The sequence below is a fragment of the Ananas comosus genome, linkage group 23 (genome assembly GCF_001540865.1).
Source record: "Ananas comosus cultivar F153 linkage group 23, ASM154086v1, whole genome shotgun sequence".
NCBI lineage: Eukaryota > Viridiplantae > Streptophyta > Magnoliopsida > Poales > Bromeliaceae > Ananas > Ananas comosus.
The window spans coordinates 560,660-582,842 of record NC_033643.1 but is presented as its reverse complement, the minus strand read 5'-3'; the positions used below and the strand labels follow the sequence as shown (position 1 = coordinate 582,842).

General features: G+C 38.8%; 3 protein-coding genes across 5 annotated transcripts; 2 read left to right on the top strand and 1 right to left on the bottom strand.

Annotated features, from left to right (window-relative positions):
* Positions 2,286-9,484, top strand: LOC109727894 (pumilio homolog 1-like). 2 transcript variants are annotated; one of them, XM_020258104.1, is made up of 9 exons: positions 2,294-3,371; positions 3,859-5,219; positions 5,920-6,061; positions 6,178-6,285; positions 6,780-6,992; positions 7,354-7,464; positions 7,827-8,021; positions 8,179-8,353; positions 9,019-9,484. In XM_020258104.1, exons 1-9 carry the CDS (start codon positions 2,790-2,792, stop codon positions 9,054-9,056), a joined length of 2,925 nt encoding a protein of 974 aa, XP_020113693.1. In that variant the 5' UTR covers positions 2,294-2,789; the 3' UTR covers positions 9,057-9,484. The 2 variants fall into 2 exon arrangements, with proteins under 2 accessions (XP_020113694.1, XP_020113693.1); XM_020258105.1 differs by lacking the exon at positions 6,178-6,285 and having other exon boundaries at positions 2,286-3,371.
* On the top strand, positions 14,331-18,596 carry LOC109727896. Of its 2 annotated transcripts, XM_020258108.1 has the most exons (14): positions 14,387-14,545; positions 14,641-14,770; positions 14,911-14,984; positions 15,115-15,176; positions 15,269-15,315; positions 15,407-15,502; positions 15,618-15,677; positions 15,774-15,975; positions 16,219-16,280; positions 16,393-16,493; positions 16,901-16,955; positions 17,035-17,082; positions 17,775-17,977; positions 18,124-18,596. In XM_020258108.1, the coding sequence occupies exons 1-13, from the start codon at positions 14,525-14,527 to the stop codon at positions 17,948-17,950; spliced, it is 1,134 nt and encodes a 377-aa protein (XP_020113697.1). In that variant the 5' UTR covers positions 14,387-14,524; the 3' UTR covers positions 17,951-17,977; positions 18,124-18,596. The 2 variants fall into 2 exon arrangements, with proteins under 2 accessions (XP_020113696.1, XP_020113697.1); XM_020258107.1 differs by lacking the exon at positions 15,115-15,176 and having other exon boundaries at positions 14,331-14,545; positions 15,391-15,502.
* Positions 18,884-21,714, bottom strand: LOC109727898 (putative cyclin-D7-1). Its single transcript, XM_020258109.1, has 6 exons — positions 21,421-21,714; positions 21,245-21,331; positions 21,044-21,142; positions 19,776-19,974; positions 19,482-19,603; positions 18,884-19,308 (listed from the first exon to the last, which is right to left on the bottom strand). The coding sequence occupies exons 1-6, from the start codon at positions 21,691-21,693 to the stop codon at positions 19,093-19,095; spliced, it is 996 nt and encodes a 331-aa protein (XP_020113698.1). The 5' UTR covers positions 21,694-21,714; the 3' UTR covers positions 18,884-19,092.

Here is a 22,183-nt window from a genome sequence, read left to right as displayed (position 1 = left end):
CGGTCGGTAGAAGAATAGAGTTAATATGGTAGTTGAGTCAGCAACTATAGTTTCACTAAAATTGAGTTACAGCAGCTGTAGTTTCATAAAAATTGAACTGTAGCAACCACATTACTGGAATATCACTTCTATAATAATCTCGGCTGGAGCCAGCTTAAAATATATAGTTTTAACAATTCAACAATGTTGGTTTGAGCGATCTTCAAGTCATCCTGGATTGACCCAATAGTAGGTGTCTACAAGATCAAACAACTGATGGAACAGTGGAAGACTCTTATCCCCGACTGATTGATTGAATTTTTTTTTTTTTTTCGTCTTTTCGTTTCGTCTTCGATCCATTTCTCGCCGAGGCCTTGCTGTCTCACCCATGTAGCTTAATTTACTTTCTTACTGAATGAAGCGGGTAGCGTGCTACCCTTCTCTCAAAAAACAATGCTGGTTTGATTAAATTAAGAGAGAATTAAAACACAAACTGTTCAAAATTTAGATATTTTTCTTGTATTTAATCAACTAATTTTCTTCAAAATAGTGCATTTCTAAATTGCTCATATCTTAATGCTGCTGTATCCCGAAGTTCTTCTCAATGATATACATTCTCAAACTGAAATCATAGATAGTTGCATTAATTATGAGAATATATATTAAGCACTTTTATTGGTATCTATATACCGGGTTGCTCCTCTTATCATGCTATTGTTGCGACAATCTATAAAGGTTCTGATTCTATAATTAGGCTTGATATATATTCCTATGTATCAAAGAATAATTTGACACCCCTATCTACTTTTGTCTATAACCATATCTAGATACGAGGTTTTATCGAAAAATAATCGAATTGATGGTCAAATTAAAAGAGGATTTCGACTAGGTACATCTCTTTGTTAATGTAAAATTTATAAATAAAATGTGTTTATATTGGTTTGGTTTGACTTCTCCAATGGATTCATCCCAAAGAATTGAGGAGCCAAGCGATTAATTGGCGCGCAAAAATTTATTATTAATTTTTAGCACGATGAAAACTAAAAATAGTTTTTGAGTTTTACAAATATATAGTAAACTAAGAAAAAAATTTGCTTCTTTCAAAGTAAATTTAGATTTAAAACCAAACTAGAAGTAAACTGGCTATACAACTCCCAAATGTTTGCACCAAAATTATAGTTCTAAAAATAGGAAAAATCACGAGTTCAGGACGTTAAAAATAGAATTTCGTTCCCCGTCCTTTTCCGAATATCTCTGAGGAAAATCAACTCGCCCATCACGTGCCTCCCGCACGAGCGAATCCAGCAGCGTCCACGTGGCATGCCTTCGGTGGCACGGACAAGATGTGACCTTCAGTGTAACGGTTACGTGTCACGGGTGTGTCCCAGGGGGCCCCACGTGTCAACATCACATCCGTGCTGTGCTGGTTAGATTAGGATTAAGGACTCCCTTAATTATCACCGAATTAATTAACTATAGGCTAAATTGTACGATTACCCCTCAACTATAGTTTTTTTTTTGTTGTTCTTCGCTGAATTCTTTAACTTCTATNCTGTGCTGGTTAGATTAGGATTAAGGACTCCCTTAATTATCACCGAATTAATTAACTATAGGCTAAATTGTACGTTTACCCCTAAACTATAGTTTCTTTTTTTTTGTTCTTCGCTGAATTCTTTAACTTCTATATATATATATTTTTATGTGTGTGATTGATAAATAATTTTATATTCAACATTAAATTTTAAATTTTTATTCAGCTTCGTAGAAGAAAATAAAATAATTAATATTATCCATTAGTAGAGGTATCAAGTACGATAAAGTTTTTAGTTTAGAAAATAAAAAATACTTCTTGTACACCCTAAAAAAAGTATAAATCTTACACTCTTAATCCTAGGGTTGATAAAAATTGAATTAGTTTTTAGTAAAGTTTTAAAAAATTGATATGATAAGAATAATTTTAGGATAAAGTAAGTATAAGATATACACAATATTTTAGAGTATATCTATAACATTACTCAAAATAATATATGTATCTATCAAACAATATAAAATTAAACAATCTATTTAAAAGATGTTTATAATTGAGGGGTCTCACCATATATTTTTTATTTATTAGTTTTCTAAAATTACATGTAAAAGTACCGTAAATGGAATTAACCAGGGCTCAATGCACGCATTAATGAAAGAAAATATATCTTAAATCCGCCTCCATATATAATAGTAGTCCTCGAATTAAGCACTTGCAATAAAACCCTAGAGCGTCGCTGCATGAAACGGAAATACCCTGCTCGGAGAGATCACGTCCGTCCATATGGTGCATCGGACGGTTGATACTCCCCAGATCGTTGCGCTCACCAACCCTCTCACTCACTCTCTCTCTCTCTACCCTTTTTGTCCTGTCTCTCGCTCTCTTCACTACAGCTACTGTGTCTTTCTCCCTCCTCCTCTACCCCTTCTGAGAGCTCCCATCGAAGAGCTCGGTTTTCTCGGCGAAAATGGCGGAATCGATCGCCGATCGCGGTAAAAATGGGCGGCGGAGTCGTAAAGCTCGCGCCTTTTGGCCGTGATCTCTCGGATTCCTGCTTCAATTCGAGCTCTCCACCGCCTCTGTTTGGGGTTTTAGAGCGATCGCTCCCGACACTAGGATTTAGATTTTGTTTTTTATTGAGGAATAGTGTGCATCGCTGCTCTAATGGCGAAAGTTCTGTATTTTTTAGCTAGAACATGCCTTTTTGGGGGCGTTTTATGAGGATTTGAGCTGGTAAAGTTGATATCTTTTGCTCGAATGATCTCCTTCTCTTTCCATTAGAATGGTCACAGAGCCCCTAAGCATGTTGTCGGAGATAAGAGCGGGGAGTGGCGGTGGCGGTGGTGGGGGCGGAGGAGAGGCGTTCAGTGGTGAGGGTTTAGGGAACGATCTTAGCTTCCTCCTCTGCGAGCAACAACGAAGGCAAGAGGCCGACGATCGCGAGGGAGAGCTCAGCATTTTCCGCAGCGGCTCCGCTCCGCCCACTGTCGAGGGCTCCCTCAATGCGGTCGCAGAGCTCTCCCGCGAGCAAAACGGGAATTGGCTCTTGTCGGAGGAGGAGGAGCTTCGATCCGATCCGAACTACCTATCCTACTACTTCTCGCATGTTAACCTAAACCCCAGGCTGCCGCCCCCGGTCCTGTCCAAGGAGGATTGGAGGTCGACGCAGCGGCTGAAGGCCGGGAACTCGGTTTTCGGAGGGATCGGCGATAGGAGGAAACAGAGCACCGCGGAGAACGCGGAAGGCCAATCGCTGTTTTCGAATCAGCCGGGGTTTAGTTCAAGGGAGTGGGTAGACGAAGGAGGAGATGGTTTGATTGGATTGTCGTTAGGTCGCCAGAAGAGTTTTGCCGAAATCCTTCAGGTGAGGCAACATTGCAAATCTAAATTCTTTTTAGATTCTGCATTTCCGCACAATAATCATTTAGGCTGTAGATAGTGCAGGTGCTTTCCACTCTTTAGTTAGATCATTGTTGCAAACTGTTTATTCTTGGTGAATCTCCTCACAATTTGATATTGAAGTTTTATGTATATGGAATGGTGATATAGTTTGTGTTCCCTTTTGAAGTTTTATGAATTGTCCACGCAGTGTGGCTATCTCACAGGTTACAAATTGCGTACATAGTTCTTTTAATCTGTGGAAGCAAGTAAAACCTTCCAAATGAGGCTTTATATCCATCGCCTGTTCGCATGAGTTTTATGTAGTATATTCTATATACAGTTTCTGAAATTTGCTCCAATTACATTCAATCGCTTAGTTACATTTTTTTTTCTTTTTTTGGTAATTTTTTTAGCTATCCACATTACACTATGTCACTCCCACTGAAGTTTGCTTTGTTGTTTTTTTCCAGGATGATCTTGGCCGCAAAACTCCCAATTCAGAGCATCCATCTCGCACTGCAAGTCGAAATGCATTTGCCGAAGGTCCAGATTCATTGCATTCTTCTGAGACCCCTTTTTCATTGAATAATGATGTATTTTCCATAGATGCACAACAAAATCTGGCTGGGCCTAACAAAATTAGTTCAGCGACATCTCATACTTTTGCCTCTGTCCTCAACTCATCTCTTTCGAGAAGCAACACTCCTGTTGGTGCTCGTCTTAACGCCTCTGAGAAGGAGCTTAATGATCCTTCTCCCTTCAACAGTGCCCCCAATATAGTGGAATCTGATGATATTTTGGCCGCTTTGTCGGGCATTAATTTGTCTACGACTGGTGCTATGAACGATGATCACCGAAGTTTCCTTTTTGATTCACAAGGCGGAGAAAACCATAGAAAGCAGCAATCTGCATCGAAGAAATCTGATTCAGAATACTTAACTCTGCCATCGCAGTCATCGAACTCTTCATTTCGAGATCTACAGGAGTTGAGAAATCCAGCACTAAGATCAGATGGTCCCGTTGAAATGCGAAAGCCTGCTATATCGGCTCGTTCTTATCAGAAATCGCCTTCCTTAACTTCTGTTGCCAGCCCAGGTGGTTCACCTGGCCCGTATAACAATCTTGATAGCCCAAATAAGTCTTTTATGAACTATGGTGTAGGTGGGTTTTCTCTTAATAGTTCGATCCAACAAATGATGGTCAATCCTTTTGGTTCTGGAAATTTGCCCCCTCTTTTTGAAAGTGCTGCCGCCGCCTCTGCTATGAATAGTAATATTTTCTCACCACCAACTTTATCTGTATCAGAAATGCAAACTCTGGGCCGAATCGGTAATGTAGATCCACTTTATGCTCAGTACTTAAAGGCAGCTGAGTACGCAGCACAAGCTGCGGGCAATTGCAGTGATCTTTCTTTAGAAAGAGCTTACATGGCTAATTCTTATGCTGATTTTCGTGGGATTCAGAGAGCTTATGGTGGGGCTCTTCTTCAAGCGCAAAAGCAGTATGACGTGCCCCTTGTAGGTAAAAATGCGGCGTTGAACCATGGGTACTATGGCAATCCGGCTTTCGGGATGGGCTTGTCTTATCCAGTAAGCCCATTGGGTGGTTCAATACCTTCTCCTGCTGGTCCTGGCAGCCCTATGAGGCTCAGTGACCGGAACATGCGATTTTCTTCTGGACTGAGAAATTTGGGTGGGGTCTATTGGGCTTCTGACCAAGCTGGCCTAAACATGGACGAAAGCTTTCCATCTTCGCTTTTAGAGGAGTTCAAGAGCAACAAAACCAGATGTTTTGAGCTTGCTGAGATTGCTGGCCATGTGGTTGAGTTCAGGTATTTCTCTTTTTTGATCTACTTGACTATCAGTATGGTTATTAGTCTTCTCAGTGTTTGTCGTGTCAGCAAACAATATTATATTACTGTAATCTGATTCAATTTACAGTATTGTGGAACTCTTTGATTATTTGTAAACTCAATTCTGGGGAAGTGGAGCAATGTTACTTAGGACCTCTATGATCTTGTCGTCGCTATGCACTCTTAGAGAGTTTGAACTATTTCGGTTTATAGTATCATTGGAAAACATTAGCATGTGCTTGATTGGCCACTGTAATTACTAACATTGGGTTTAAAGGAGCCGGTCACAAGTGTTTATTAAGCTCAAGGTCAGTTGTTCATAGTTGAGCAGAGCTTGAGCCAGCACATATAGGTATTAACTATTAAGTCAACTGAGATGCTTACACATGGCTCATTTAAGAGTTTGCCTTGTGGAACAGATTATTTTGGTTTTCATTAATATGAACTAAGATCAAATATATGTTGCTTAACTCAATGTAACATTTAGAATGTCATTACTATAAAGTAAAAAATTAGCTACCCGTATTGTAATCTTATATACTTTACGATATTTTTATTTTAATATCTTCAAGCTTAATCAGACTGAACATGAGCAAGGGTGAGCTATGCTGATGCTTGGAATGTATATTGAATGAGCCCTTTTTTTTTACTTAACTATTATTTCTGTATGTATGTCCAGTTCTGACCAGTATGGAAGCCGCTTTATACAGCAGAAACTGGAAACAGCGACGGCTGAAGAAAAGAACATGGTGTTTGAAGAAATAATGCCTCATGCTCTCTCACTGATGACTGATGTGTTTGGAAACTATGTTGTCCAAAAGGTACTCTTAATACCTCTAGGCTGCTGCTGCTCAGATTTTTTATTTCTTGACTATTGAAATTTTTTGGGGCATAAAAATTTTAAAACATGGCATATGGTTTTCATCTTGCCTTTTAGTTCTTTGAACACGGAAGTGCAGCTCAGAGAAGGGAATTGGCAAACCAACTTAATGGGCACGTTTTAGCTCTCAGCCTTCAGATGTATGGATGTCGAGTTATCCAAAAAGTATGTTAGCCTTAACTAATTGTCTTGACAAAATTCACAGTTGAAATAAATGTTATTTATGATTTACTTTACTACAGCCAGTAAAAAGGTTAATATTCACAATTTGTACATTTGTTATATCTACTTGGCTTAAGCCTTTTTTACTTCTCCTTCTGCTTGTGCAAAAAAAGATGAAAACTTTTTTTTTGATTTGTTCTAAATCTCATTTTCCAGTGTTCTGCATACATTTCTGAAGTCTCATAAGCAAATGCAAGAGAATTTGCATAAATCTACACATCTAACAATCTGATTAGCGCACAAGCAATAGCAACTTGTTGAGCCTAAAATAAATTCTTAAAAAATGTGGTATGCTAGTTCCTATAAGCCAAACCATTGTCCATACACTGCTCGATGTGAGGCGTTATATTTCATGAGCCCATGATATTCAAGTAGTTCACTTCTAATTCTACAAAAATCAACTAGAAAATAAGCTGTATGTGTGAATTCTATTGCAGGCAATAGAGGTCGTTGATCTTGACCAGAAGACAAAAATGGTAACAGAACTTGATGGCCATATCATGAGATGCGTACGTGACCAAAACGGAAACCATGTTATCCAGAAATGCATCGAGTGTGTCCCTCAGGAATCAATTCAGTTCATTATCTCAACTTTTTATGATCAAGTTGTGACGCTGTCCACTCATCCATATGGTTGCCGTGTCATACAGGTCCATATTTTTTCTTTTTGACGTACTTGCTTATATGTACCAATGTAAATCATCTGTTACATATACTTGCCCCTTAAAAATCTGACTTCTACACCCTTCGACTTGCATTTTCAATGCCCCTCTTCGGAAAACCTTTCTTAACAGAAAACCACTTTCCCCATGAGTTGGATTATACGCCAATTTATGATTACAATATTTGTTGTAGAAGGTGAACATTCAGCAAGTAAATGTAAAAATCAAATTTTATAGGGGCATGAACATAAATAGATGATTTGTCAGGGGATAGATGAGAAGCCCCTTTAATGTATTGCATTTTTGCTTTGTGTGTGATGTACTCAAACTTTTTATTGTCTTGAATTAGAGAGTTTTGGAGCACTGTGATGATCCTAAAACCCAAAAGATCGTGATGGATGAGATATTGCAGTCTGCTTGCCTGTTGGCACAAGATCAATATGGAAATTATGTCGTCCAGGTTTGAAATAATTTTGGAAATTGTTATCCATATGTTGACTAATTGGACCAATAGCTTTTTCTGTATTCCCTTATGATAAACTAGATTTAAATAAATCCTTCCATAAGTTCATTTCCGTGGTAGATTTTGGAACAAATCATGTCAAACTTTGTGACATCCTCGTTTCAAACAATTTTCTTACCAGCAAATCCCAACAGATCATGTTCTTTATTGACTTGGCTATTCAAAATATCAGAAATTACGGATATGGTTTTCTTTATCACTATATGGTGTAATAGAGCTAATTTCTTTCATCTCATTGCCTACGAATATTATTTCCTTGTTTGGATCTTTTATAATTCGATGTCACTTGGCTTCTACAGCATGTTTTGGAGCATGGGAAGCCTCATGAACGATCTGCTATTATTACAAAATTAGCTGGACAGATCGTTCAGATGAGCCAACAAAAGTTTGCATCGAATGTTGTTGAGAAGTGCTTATCTTTTGGTGGTCCCACAGAACGTCAGATTTTGATTAATGAGATGCTTGGAACTACTGAAGAAAATGAGCCTCTCCAGGTTTTGTACTCGTATATCTTACCCTTTTTATTATCTTCCTTTACCATTGGGTGAATTTCCTCTACCATATCAAGGAAATTTGTATAAATGGCTGAACTTTCTTTGCTGATTGAGGTATATTCATTTTCTTTTAAACGAGGGCTGTTTGACTTGACAGGCCATGATGAAAGACCAGTTCGCCAACTATGTTGTACAGAAAGTGTTGGAGACCTGTGATGATCAGCAACGAGAGCTGATCCTGTCACGAATAAAGGTCCATTTGAACGCACTCAAGAAATATACCTACGGAAAGCATATAGTTGCCCGTGTAGAGAAACTCGTCGCCGCTGGCGGTAAGTTTTATTGCCTTTTTAAATATTTTAATTACTTGGTGAATTATGATTCATAATAATTCCACATGTTATATTAGTGTGCTTGATAGGCACTCTAATTTGTGAAACTTTTAGTTGTTTGACTTCCCTTTCTATTATCTGGGTATAATTGTTTGAAAACCTCCTCAACACTCTAGGGCATCTAGAAGTAGATCCCTCCATATTGCTTCTTATATATCATGTCCCACAACTTTTGCTCGTTTTGCTTGAGGTTTACCTGACTTAGCTGAATAGGATAATGATGACTCTCTTATTTCCGACGATGGATTAATGGATTCTACTTAAACTTATCTATTCAATCAATAATCAATTGGTAGCAGATGAGCAGGGCCGTCAACTGTAATAGAAACCCCAATTCAGTAGACAGAATAACCCTAAATTAAAACAAATTAAAGTTGAGTGGGATCAAGAAGAAAAGGAAAAAAAATATGAAGCCAAAGGGTTCATTTCAAAATGACCTTCTAGTTGAGGAGTCTCTGGACATGTTTTTCTTATTTCTTACGAGAAACAATTGTAGTCATAAAAAAAGCAAGCATGCATTGCCGCCCTGAATGAATTCAAATTACATATTTTTACTTAAATATTGGATATCTCTAAATTCAGTTTTGTTTTCATTTTATATGAAGAGAGGAGGATTGGGCTTCAGTCCCCATATCCCTCTTAGAAGAAGGCATAGAGGTGAAGTTGTACAGCTAACTGGGAGGCTAGTGAGAGGCCTCTTTTATCTGTCTGTTTAGGGCCGGTACGATGTAGCTGCAAATAAGAGGAAAAATGTTTGCATGTACTTAAAAATTTGTACATTCTGTAGTGTGAGTTTAGAGCAAATTATGCGAAAGAGGCTCAGACAGTTAATTTAATTACCTGATGCCCCTGCTGAGGAGTTAGGCGTCTGTATAAGGTTTTCAATGGGTGTAAAGAGACAGTAGAGAAAGTTTAGTTCAATATGTCGACGAGACTGTACAAATGTGGCGAATGCGGCGAGCTATCTGTTGTTTATGAGGGAATGTTTGGTTCTGTTTCTTTCTGCTACTCAGTGGAGTTTTCACTTAATTATAAACAATTTTCTAATTCAGGTTTTAATTTTCTGAGTTACTGCTGTTTCATGCTTGATCTACTTTTCTCATGTTTCGGTGCTTGTAAGCTGTAACCCCGTGATGCATAACGATGAGTAACTGGTGAAAGTAACCTGTAAAATTCATATACTCTTTCTTCCAAGAACTTGAGTTGGTGATGTATATATATATATATATATATATATATATAGAGAGAGAGAGAGAGAGAGAGAGAGAGAGAGAGAGAGAGAGAGAGAGAGAGTTGCGTTGGAATGTTATCAGGAGCAAACGGATTCTGTTGCTATCAATTTATTTTTATTGATGGAGTCTTTAAATTAGTGATCGGTATTTTTGAACATGATCTATACAACTTGAAGTATTTATAAATCAAATTTTATATTTTTTGGGTATTGTTCTTTTGTACATCAAATGGGAACAAAAATAAACGGCTGAAAGTGAATATTTTTTAAAAAGTGATGATAGAAGTTTTGTAATCAAGATCAAGAATATAGATCTTGTACTAAACAGTTTAAAGAATTTTCTAATCAAAATTTAATTGATTTGGATGTCTTTATGTCGTTAAATAAGAAAACGTTTTATATCGAGTATTAAAGTTATAAATTTTAAAACTCTTTAATCATCAAACAATAATATCGAAAAGATTCGAAATTTGATTTTTGAATATTTCAAGTGGTACAGATCATGTTCAACGGTACCGATTGTCGATACGGAGGTTCCATCATCAAAAGCAAATGGATGACGATGGATGACAATGAAGCCGTTTGCTATTAATAATAGTCCAACTCAACTCTCTTTCTCTCTCTCTCTCTCTCTATATAAATATATAAATATATATATATTAATATTAACCAGCCAGTAAGCTTCAAAAGTTCAGGATCTATTTGGTTTTGATGGGAAGCAATCAAACTTCAGAAAATGGTTCCTGTCAATTTGTGGCTCTGCTTTTAGCTTTACCAGAAAGCAATTTATTAGGGAAAAGTGGGAGTAAATATGACAACCGGACACAATGATAAGCGAAACTACAGATAATTTAAAACAGGAGTGGACAGGAGCCGGTGCATTGTTGCTGGATAATAAGTTGGAAGCTTGCGCGAAGCGTGGCCCACTCCTGCACCGCGGAACGTCTCCGGTGGGCCCCCACCTCCTTGATTTTTCCCAGGCCCACTTGCCCAGTTGCTGCCCTTTTTCTGATTCTGATTCATGGACACATTCCCCTCCTGCTCGCCCCACACATCCATTTGGGAAGTTGTCTGTGGGACGTGGCTGTTCCACGTGGCTACTTTCTGCAACTACGCGGAGGAAGCTTTTTTCCTTTGTGCTCAATCCATTTTTCTCTTTGGCAAAAGAAATTCCACAAGAAAGCGAAAAAGCTCGGGGCACAACGTAAAGCGATAGCAAAACCCAAGAGCTCAGATTCATACTCCTTTACACGAACAACTTCTCCCAACTGGAGTTTAAGTTGGGACTTGGAGTAGCGTTTATAAAAGCTCTTCAAAACAGGATACAGCAAATGAAATTATACTGAACAAAATATCTCTGAGAAAAAGCCCCTCCTCGTGTAGAAAAAATCTCCTCAGTGGGCCCACCATCGCCGCCTCCACCGCCTACTTCCCCGCCCCTGCTCCTCCTCCTCCGAATGCGATCGAAACCCTAATGCCTCTGCCCTCCTCCATGGCTCCTCCCTCTCCCAAACACTAATCCGCTCCGATCGTGAGTCCGATCGCCCTATTATGGGCGAAGAAGGCGACTACGAGATGGTGGTGGCGGCCGCCGCCGGCGACGGCGAGGATGGGCGCGTCCTCGATTGGGAGATCGGCCTCCCGAGCGCCGACGACCTCACCCCGCTCTCCCAGTCTCTGATCTCGCCGGAGCTCGCCTCCGCTTTCAGCATCTCGCCGGAACCCTCGCGCACCATGCTCGAAGTGCACCGCGCCTCCGAGAGCACCATCTCCGACCTCCTCCGCTACCCCGCCTCCTCCTCCCGCCCCCTCGCCCCCTTCTCCGACGACCCATTTGCAGAAGTACCGCCTCTACCTCAAGAGGATGCAGGGGGTATCGGACGACGCCCCCTCCCCCTCCCCCTCCCCCTCCCCGTCGTCCGACCACCTGCAGAGCCTCTTCAGCAAGGCGCGCGCTCCGCCAATGCCCGTGCCGTACGGCGGGCCCGCCCCGGTGATCCGCGTGCCGGTGTTCGGGATGCTGCAGCCAACGGCGCACAACGGCTCGGTCACCATCATGCCGGTGAACGGGCATCAGAACGCAGCGGCTTATCGCGGCTACGATCCGAATCAGGCCTACGGGTTCTTCGGGAGTCATCAGAGGGACTAATCACGCCGGAATAATTGCTCTGGTTCTGTCACCTCCTCCCCTTAATTTCTCGTGCTACACCCAATTATGAATAATTGAGCTAATTGCTTTGGCGATCCGTCTTATAAATTTTCTGTATGATTCTCTTTGAAGTTACTGCTTTGCGAATTGCGATTGGTTTGATTTATTCACTTGTTGTACTGTTACATCCTAATTATAAATCAATAATCTGCTCATGGAGTAATTTTTTATTTTGATTCTGCTTCGTGCTCTGTTCTTACTCTGATGCTGCGTGCTGACACATGTGCGTCATCAGTTGGTAGAATTGTTGTATACGTGAGTTACTTTGATCGATCTTAGAATCTCTCGGTTTTCTGAATTAAATTCTAAATAATCTGTTCATGGTGCAACCTTCTGGCCATCTAATGCTTATTGGGAGTCAAATCTTCTTCTCATGTGATAGTTTCTGAGATGTGAAAGCATACATCTGTTTGCTGCCGCTGTACGGTTGTTTCTGTTTAGGATTTTTCAACTCCTTTCATTTGCTTCATGCTATAGTTTGGATGACAAAAGAATTTTTGCCGTGACCTGGATTGGATTATCCTGCTTCAAAATCGATGCGTCTCTTTATTAGCTTGCTGCAGTTGTCTTTTGTCTTTTTACAGTTTGTACTGTCTTGCAGAAATATTGATCCTTTTTTCGCGGCTTCGCATGTTTCCTTTTTAATTACTCTGGCTGGCAAAATGGTTGCAGTGAGATTTGAGCTTTGCACTTAAACAGGCGGCTATTGGAATTTTCTATTTTATGCAATTTTATATTGCAGGAGTTAAAAAGAGTCTTATGCAACCGATGTATGTTAATAATTATGTTAAACTTATTGAATCTATAGAACAAAGAAGAGCAAGGAGCACTTGGAAATTAGAAATTCAGCATGTTCTAGGAAATCCAGTGGACATTATTTGGCATGGTTTTATACTCAGAATGTTGGTACAGATATCTAACTAATCTTATTATCGCGTTCTTTATGTCCATGTGCATTCTTGGTATCTCGAAAGGTTGTGTTTAAGCAGGCTATGGTTTGACAGAAATGTAGATAATTCTTGCAGATGAGCATATGTAGAGTCTACGGTGGCAGATTTTACTGTATAATTGTTCTGCAAATGCGGGCACTCTTCAATCACAATGCATGTTTTGGAAGACAAAAATGTGAGCTTGATGAAAGAAGGCCTTGGGTTACAAATCTGTCGCAACCAATTGTTGTTGCACTACTTTTCATGAAAAATTACACCGCAGCTTGTCAGAAAAATTTGATTTGCCGGTTTAGGGCTTGGTTACTGCTACAATCTTTTGGAAACAGAAAAAATGTTTGCCCGGTACTTGAATCTGTACATTCTATCGTCTGAGGTTTATCTAGATTATTATGCAAAAGAGACTTACATGATTTATGTGATCATCTGATGTCTTTGCGTGGGTGTAAGGTGTAAAGAGATGGCAGAGAAAGTTAAAGCTATCAGTTGTTTGATGCGGGGATTTTACTTTAATTTTCCTTACAAAGTGTGATGTGATAAACAAATTTTCTAATTCATTAATCGCTTGTTTCTACTTGAACTTTATTTCCTGTAGCTTAGAGTTGTTTGAAAAAGACACTAGCAATAAATTAATTCGCTCTTTTTCTGGTAACTTAAACCTGCTTACGGAAAACGATAGTTTTACATTAATTTTAGTGTTACCACGGCCAACAGCTATAAATATTCTCTTGCAGGAAAAGCTAAATCCCTAGTTTTGAATTTTCCTTTTCTTTTGGGATAGATTTTTTATCACCTCATGACCTAATTGATGCTGCTTTTTGGAGTTAAAAAAGCTGTTTATAAAGCAGGAGAAAGGGCATATCACGAGGGGTCTGCGTGCATGGTAATAAGTTGATTATGATATTTTTTTTTATATTTTTTATAATTTTATTTTATATGTTTTTAGTTTAAACTTATCTTATTTAATAGGATCTGATAACTCATTAATGTCAAACGGATTTTAAATACATAGGAAAAATTGGAGTCTTTTACATTTGATGAAAATGAGGAATTTTACTTGGATCTAGTCGCTAACGAAATCAGGGCTTTTTGTTATGGAAGTGTGCACTGGTGAAAAATAATAAATGAGATGCGTCCAACAGATTTTGATTTTAACTGTAGACTAACGTTAATTCACCTACATCAGATAATTTCAAATTTAGACTCAAGAGATTATAAAAGGAAAGAAGCACTTAATCATCTGCAAGTAAATACAAAAAAATTTAAAAATTCAAAATATGTGACATATATTAGCTAACAAAGATGGAAAAGAAAAATACTTTGCTTAGCAAGGTAATAATTTGCAAACTGTTATTTGTCCATAAATTACATGGATTAACTTTTTTAGTCTTTGACATGTAAATGCTCATGATCGAGAGGTTGAGATCCAACGGCCTACACCACGTATAACGTCACTTCATCAAACGGCTCGCGACGCGCCTCGTGTCATCACAGTTCGAGAAGCGTTGCGAAGTTGATAAAACACGCGGGTCTCGCTCTCTCTCTCTCTCTCTCTCTCTTTTCTCACTCACTGTGTGTTTCCGCCGCGGCGATGATTCGCAGCGCTTTTGGAAAAGCTGTAGCAAAAGCTCTCCGATCGCAAAAGCGATTCTACGGAGCCAGCGACGGCGATGGGACGCAGCACGAGCGAGTAGCGGCGCAGATGATCCAGTACGCCCTAGGGCATGCGAGGTCTCAAAGATCAGGTTTTTTCTCCTCCTTAATAATGATCCAAAGACTCAATTTTGAAGCTAAAAAAGGAGCGTAATTTGTGATTTTTTATGAGTTCGCGTTTGTCTAGGGCAATCGTACGACGAAGCGATGTTGGTGCTCGAGCAAGGGGTTTCGAACTTGCGAGGAGGCGGAGAAGAGGGGAGTGTCGATGCGATTGGGACGATCATGCTTGCCATGTCCACATTACTCTATGAGAGGTCGTTCCTGTTTTAAATCGTTGGAATTGTTTTAACTTGTGTTTGGTTTCCTTGGATTGGATAAATTTTAATCCATATTTGGGGGAAAGGGGGGATTTTGATGACTAAAGAGGTATTTTTATCGTTTGGTTTTGTTGCAGGGGGAAACTTGTGGATGCCATGGAGAAGCTCGAGGAGATTTACCTGTTGGCTTCCCCATCTTCAGCTATTAGAGGTTATTCTCTATGCATTTTGCATAAAGTTCCCATATTTATATTAGGAGTTAACTGTTGACAGGGATTACCATGACAACAACTTAGATCACATTCTTAAAGTATATGAGTAGGACCCTATGGTTTTTGTAGGTGGATTCACTGTGCAATGAAACTCGAGTTTCCGTAGTGAGTACAAACATTAAATGTAAAGGGTACTTGGCCCTCACACTACATATGAAGCTAAGCATATTGTTGCTTCATGTAAGGCATCAAAATAAATTGACATGCCTGAGTTACTGTGCAGTGGCCGCATGGGAAGGTCTTATGGGACTAAAGATGGAGGCAGGGCAGGTATTTACAGACTGCCATATTTACTATCTGTTTTTCTTTGAGTTAGATTCATTCAGGGTTATTTTCCCATAATAGGATGCCACTTCCTTAGTGCTCGCAGATGATACTCCAAACAGCACAGCTTTGAAATTGCGCGCTAATACTATTCGGGGACTCGCTGATCTGCTAAACGGGGAGATTGAGCCAGGTTTACCTTTCTAATCCTTTTGGCATTATGAGGGTTTCATTGGAGATGGCTATTTCAAGTCTTTTAAGTACTAAAATGGGACGATGAAAGAAGTGACTTTAGCTTTATGTGTCAGCCAAGTCGTTCTTTGAAGGGTTTGAGGATTGCAATGTTGAAGCAGGCAAAGAACAAGTAGGTATGCCCTTCTTGTTGAGTTTAGCTGCAAAATGGGGAGAGCGTTTCTTTTCTGCCTACTGAATTGTTCCTAATTTTGTGATAATTATATTTGCAGGAAATGCTATGCTTTCATATGGGGAATTTTTGCATTGTACTGGGAATATTTTGTTGGCAAAGGACACATATGAGAAGTCACTTCGAGCATTGGAGAATGAAAATTTATCCGGCACTTCTTATAAAGCAGCTGCCAATATGGTTCCCGAAGAGGCTTTGCTAGGTGTATCTTGTGCATTGGGTCAACTTTTATCTCATTCAGGGTATGTGCCTTAGTTTATTATATGCGCTAGCCGCTAGGCTTATTTAGCGTATCTCACATTGTTGTTTAAGTGTATTTTTTAGTTTAATTTTTTGTTTTTCTCAAGAAAATGTATCTTCAATGTAGTTTTAACAAATGCAAATAAAGTTGGTGTCAGCAGTCTTCCCTTGTCTGATTAGATATTTGCGAATGAACAAATATTTACTCGTGACTTCTGTTGAGCGGAGTTATACTTGTAACTCAGGAAGTTTAATGAAGCAGAGGAGTTGCTAACGAAGGCTTTGACCAAGGCTGAGCATCATTTTGGTTTGTCATACTCTCATCAATTCTCTGTCCAAGAGAATTAAACTCAGAATTCGACAAATGAATTATTCAGAATATATGTTTTATTGACATCGTATTTTATGGTGCTCTTCAGGTTCATCTCATCCAAAAGTTGGTATAATACTGACATGTATAGGTTTAATGTTCAAACAGAAAGCAAAGTCAGAGTCATCAAGCTCAATATTAGTTCAGGAGGTTAGCTGAAATATTCTTCCTTCCATATTAGCATAGTCAAAGTATTGTTTCAGTTGTATTGCCATGCCGTGAATTTGTCCACAACAATAACTTCAGTCATCAAAGATTTTATGGATTCTACTATCTGAATATCCCCAGTAGGGAGTTTTTTTCATGATTTATTCTTTTTTGATATTGCTTAATTTTTATCTTTCTTAAAAGGCAGGATTATTTAGTCAAACACAAAGAATTATGTCATGCTGAATGATCTGTCAAATCTCAGGTTTTATACAGGAGGGTATTAGACCTGTTTTTTTTTCATGATTTATTCTTTTTTGATATTGCTTAATTTTATCTTTCTTAAAAGGCTGTAGCATTTAGTCAAACACAAAGAATTATGTCATGCTGAATGATCTGTCAAATCTCAGGGTTTATACAGGAGGGCATTAGACCTGCTTAAAGCCCCGACCTTGAATTCTGAAGGTAAGAAAACAGGGCTGTATTATTTTTCCTTTGGCATCTATCTAAACTAAATTCTTGTGTTTTGTGCTGTTTTTGGCAGTTACTGATCCACAGGGTGATAAGAGGGACATAGTTGCTCTTGCGAGAGGTTGTACATTTGTGCTGTAGCTATCCTGTTTGCTCTATTTATGCTGTGTAGTAACTTTTCATATTTGGAGAAATAAATTGGAAAACGAAAACTTTCACAACTGTTTGGAAAAAGAAGACTAAATTTTAAGGGTTATTTGTTACATACCCTACCGTTATTATGTTCTCCATTTATTGGCTCTTAGGGCATCATAGAATAAGGTCTTATTGTCAACGAATATAGTAATAATTGCCATATGTTTAAATGTTTGTGAATCTATAGCAAAGTAAAACCTAAATGGTTTCTATAGTTGTTTCGCATATAATCTTTCATGAGATGGCAGAGGAATATTATTCCCACTTCACCATTGTCTTTCTCGAGTGCTTCTCGTTTGTGATCTTTAGGTGAGAGATGAATGTCAACTGATAGTTCTAATTTTCAATATGACTGTATTGAAGATGGAATGAATCAATTTATGTATAAATTGTCTGATATATTCATAGTATCCAATGCCCAAGATAATGTAAATACTTGTGTGCATGTGCCGGATTCAATAACATTAGAAATATACATAAGCTGAAAATTGTCAAAATTTTGCGACACATATTAAGGTCTTGTATAAGTGCTTTCATTGTTCATTTCTTACGAATATGATGATGCCAAAATTTAATTTGTGAGAGGTAAGTTCACTAAAATTTATTTGTTTTGTAAAGGTGGATATGCTGAACTGCTGTGTATTCAGCAAAACAGGAAGGAAGAAGGTGAGCGAATGAAGAAGTGGGCCGAAGCTGCATGGAGGAATCGCCGATTATCTTTGGCTGAGGCACTGGACTTTTCTGAACCTTCAAAGGCTGCAGTTGTTGACACCCGGATCTGCAGACTTCTGTAGTTGCCATCATATAAGCACCCTACAGAGGTATTTCAGGGAATCCGCTCTTTCTGTGTGCACGCCTCGCGCGTGTGGTAATCTTGATCGGCATGCAGTTGATTTGTATGTTTATCATGTAGCACTTGTGTTTGAGAAACATGACATTGACTTTTTTTGGGGGGGGTTTTATTCAGGCATGCAGAGTCTGTCATTCGATCCACATGGGTGGCCACTTTAATGCTTTAAAGCTTTACAAACTCTGAAGGTTCTTTACATCCAATTGCGATGCAAGAGCGGTGAACTTGCTCCGAGGAAACATTTGAGAGCGGAGATATAAGACGCCTTTGGATTTTTGTGGACTCGTAAAGCATCAGAGTGGCAGCGGTAGGAGAAGCAACTACTCTAAAACAAGGCCTTAGCAGGAAATGAACGAAGGTGGAACTGGATAACTTAACACTGGACATGCCCTTTTTTTTTGCAGTTTGTGATTTACCAGCCAGTTGCGGCAGTCACTTTTCTATTTATAGTTTGGTATAGCGATGAGCAAGAATGAAATAATAATTCTACTCTTGGAAGCATATATAATACCTTAGCTAGTTCATTATACAAAAAATGTGTGCAATTGCTAAATGGTCGGTTGTTTATTCCGGATATAAGTTTTGTTTCAGTTGTTTTGAAGCTGCATGTATTTGCACCAGTAGTTCTGACTCGGCTTCAAAGAGGAAGGCAAGTGCCGCACGGGCGGTGGCTAGTGATGTGAGCTATAATATGAATGCTTACAGCAACTATTCGAGTATTATTCGAACAAATTAAGACCAAAATGTGTCTTCCATATTATCATTGAACCCTGGTTTGCTGCAACATGTTCACACAGTCAAATACCGTGCGTACTATTCAATCCTCGAAGAAGAAGAAGAGAAAGTAAGCGGATTCATAATCAAGCTTTGCAGGAAATTAAGCAGCAGCAAACTTAAAAAGAAGCCATTCGTTGATTGACTATCATGAGTTGAGAAGAGGACTTACAATGGTTTCCGACAAATATAAATAGTTATCAATAACTTATTGATGATGTTTACCTGGTGACAGAAATAAACAATAATAAATAGTTTCACACTCCTGTATTAATGGATCTCATTATATAACAATTATGTTCTTCATTTACTTCATGGGTCCTTGTGGTCCTTGAGCTCATGCTCATTAAAGTCATCTTCTGATATTGGCTCGGTAAACAAGCAACGGTTTATCCTCAGATTACAGCCTAGGGCATGATCACCATTCTCCACGGGGATAACGGAGACGGGGCTCCTATCGTTATTCTTCTTCGTCTTCTTCTTATCCCAAATCTGCTTCATAATCTCATAGCACTCCTCTAACTTAACCTATAATCCAGAAATTAAATAATCGAACGAACTAAAACACTGAAATACTAGGAATTTTCAATGAGCACATAATTTTGAAAGAGAACCCGAAACTCCACTATTTCTTGAATATAAACGTATCGTAGGATTTTACGTTATCGAATAAGAGCAGAGATATATTAATTTGGTCTTACCATGTGCTCTAACGGAATCAGATCACTGAGATCGGAGAAGGAAGCACCGTCGTCGTCCTGGAGAGCGCATCTAAAAGCCGACGCAGAGACGACGAATGCCCCGAACTGAAGCAGGCTTGTTCCTGTACCGTTTGATTTCGATAATGATCATGTAAGATGTCACCACTTAATGAAAACGTATGTGCAGAGATAAGGTGTATATATATATATTTCTCTCTCTCTCTATATAAAGGCATGTTAGCAGAAACAAGTGGGGGAAGATAGGGAGTTGTTGATCGAGTTGGTTATTAATACCTAAGAGAGAGAGGAGGAGGAGGTGGGTGACGCAGTCGGCGGAAGTGGTTTCTTCGGTGTGCTGCCGCGACAGAGGGAGGAGGAGGTCGACGTAGGAAAAGGGGGTGACGCAGGAGAGTCGCCAATCTAATGCTTTGAGGATCATGAGCTCCATGTCTTGTGTTGTGCTCGCCTGGAATCTGTGCTCCATCTCCTCCGTCTGATCACATTCATCAATCATAGAATCATCATATTGCAAAATCATATAGCAATTAATTCTACGAGTATTTGCATATATATATATGTGTGCTATATATTATTTGATAAAATAAGTGATAGAATAATGAGAAAAGTATCTGCTGGAGTGGACCCGATTTAGCTGCATGCACGTTAAACAGTAAGGGCTTCCCCAACTGCTTTACGTGCATTTATAATCAGTATAGAAATTGTAGTATGCACTCGGTGTATTCGTATACCTCATACACCACACTCATTTTGCAATGATTAATATCTTAAACTCATAATTCAATCAAACAAATACGACCTACATCATCTAAAGGATCTCTATATACTAAAAAAATCATAAAAATATAGAAATCTATTATTTAATTTGTAAGAGACGAATGAATGCCCAATTTGAATGTCGTAGGACATTTTAATTTAAGATTCTATCCTAGCATTTTGGAGCTGTCGTGCATGAGATGTATTAATACGACCGGTCGAGGTAACAGTTTCTCGTTTTTAGTGACTGCATGAATTGTAGGTACCCTTTACTAATCTTATTTTGTCTGAATTTTCTTTATACATGATTAAAAACCTGAATTTCATGATCAGAACAAATAGCGTCCTTTTTCTTGCCTTGAATTGTTTCTTTTTTCTAATATATCGGTTAAATACTTGAATTTGAAGAAATAGTTCCGACAAATAAAATCAAAACCCTCATGTTATCAATTAGAAGGTAGAATTTTGTAAAATTAATATACGAAAAGAAAAACCTCTCAACATGTTCGATAAATCAATCAATAAATGATTTTATCACAAGCTGATAAAAAGATTATGAAGTAATATTATAAATGAGTAATAAACTAGAGAGCTAGTTAAGTTCCCTTTTATAATGTGAGAAAGAAAAAGAATTATGAAGTATTATATATCAACGTGCAAAAGAATTATGAAGGATTAATTATATATCAATGCGTAATAAACTAGAGAGCTAATTAAATTCCCTTTTATACTTTTAGAGAGAGAGAGAGAGAGAGAGAGAGAGAGAGAGAGAGAGAGTACATAAATACCTGGAGATCGTGCAAGGACGGAATGTTCACCTCGTCAAACTTTGCTGCAATGGAAACACATGCAACGCTAAGCAGTTCTAACATCCAACCTTCCCAGTTCTATCATTTATAAATAAGAAGACACAAAACTCATTTAACCGAATTAATTTAACTATTCCCATCAAGATTTAATAACACGACCGGACGAATAATAATATCTACCGTGGAAGAATTCATAGAGAGGAAGCGATCGACATAGTTGGCAGCATTGAACACAGTTCCAACGGCCAAACTTAGCTTGTTACACACCTGAAATTACGCGGATACATAATTGATGCACGCATGAGCAGCAGAATAAGGAGATAAAGAGATTACACCACAAAGAATCCAAAATTTACCAAGATAATGTAACGCACGGCTTTAAACCTTGCAGTTGATAGCTTGATGGAACACTGCAGTTGCTTCAAGTACTCACGGTTGGGAGCAAATTGCTGCTCCTTACTGAGGAAATAACTAAACGCTTCTCGGCGTTCTTCTTCGCTGAGTTTTTGATTCTTATCTAACGAGCAGAATTGGATATCTTGCCGAGTAGGCGTTGGAGAAGGCGATCGACTATAAACAAAGGGGTCTTCATCACAGAGCAGCTCAATGCCGCTATCGTTCTCCGTCATCACCTTCTTTACGGACCCAGCGAGTAGGAAAAAAAAAAAGGAACTCTAGTTTTTGTTGCTTATCTCTCCTCTGAGGAAAATAAATATGCACTAGCTAGTACGCACTAGTTCAGGTTCGTGCAGTAGCATCTAGTAGTTGCCTAACGGTTTTTCAGAGCCTGTGACCTGTTCAACCCTCTCTCTCTTTCTTGTGTGAAAAATAATAGTAATATATATAGAGAGAGAGAAGGACATGGAGTAGTATACTAGAGAGTGGGAAGAGAGAGAAAGGGAGAGAGGGTTGTGGAAGAGTGGTTTGAGGGGGGAGTGGGAGTGGTGGGTGGGAGCTTTAAAAACGGAGAGGACCCCTCTCATGAAATGCGGTAAATGCCACAAGGGATCGATTCCATTCCCATCTCATCTCGTTAAATTTTTGACCATGAATTTATACAAATAAACCAATGGCGTGATGAGTACACGAGGATGGGCCCGTTTCCTCTACGCGGGCCTA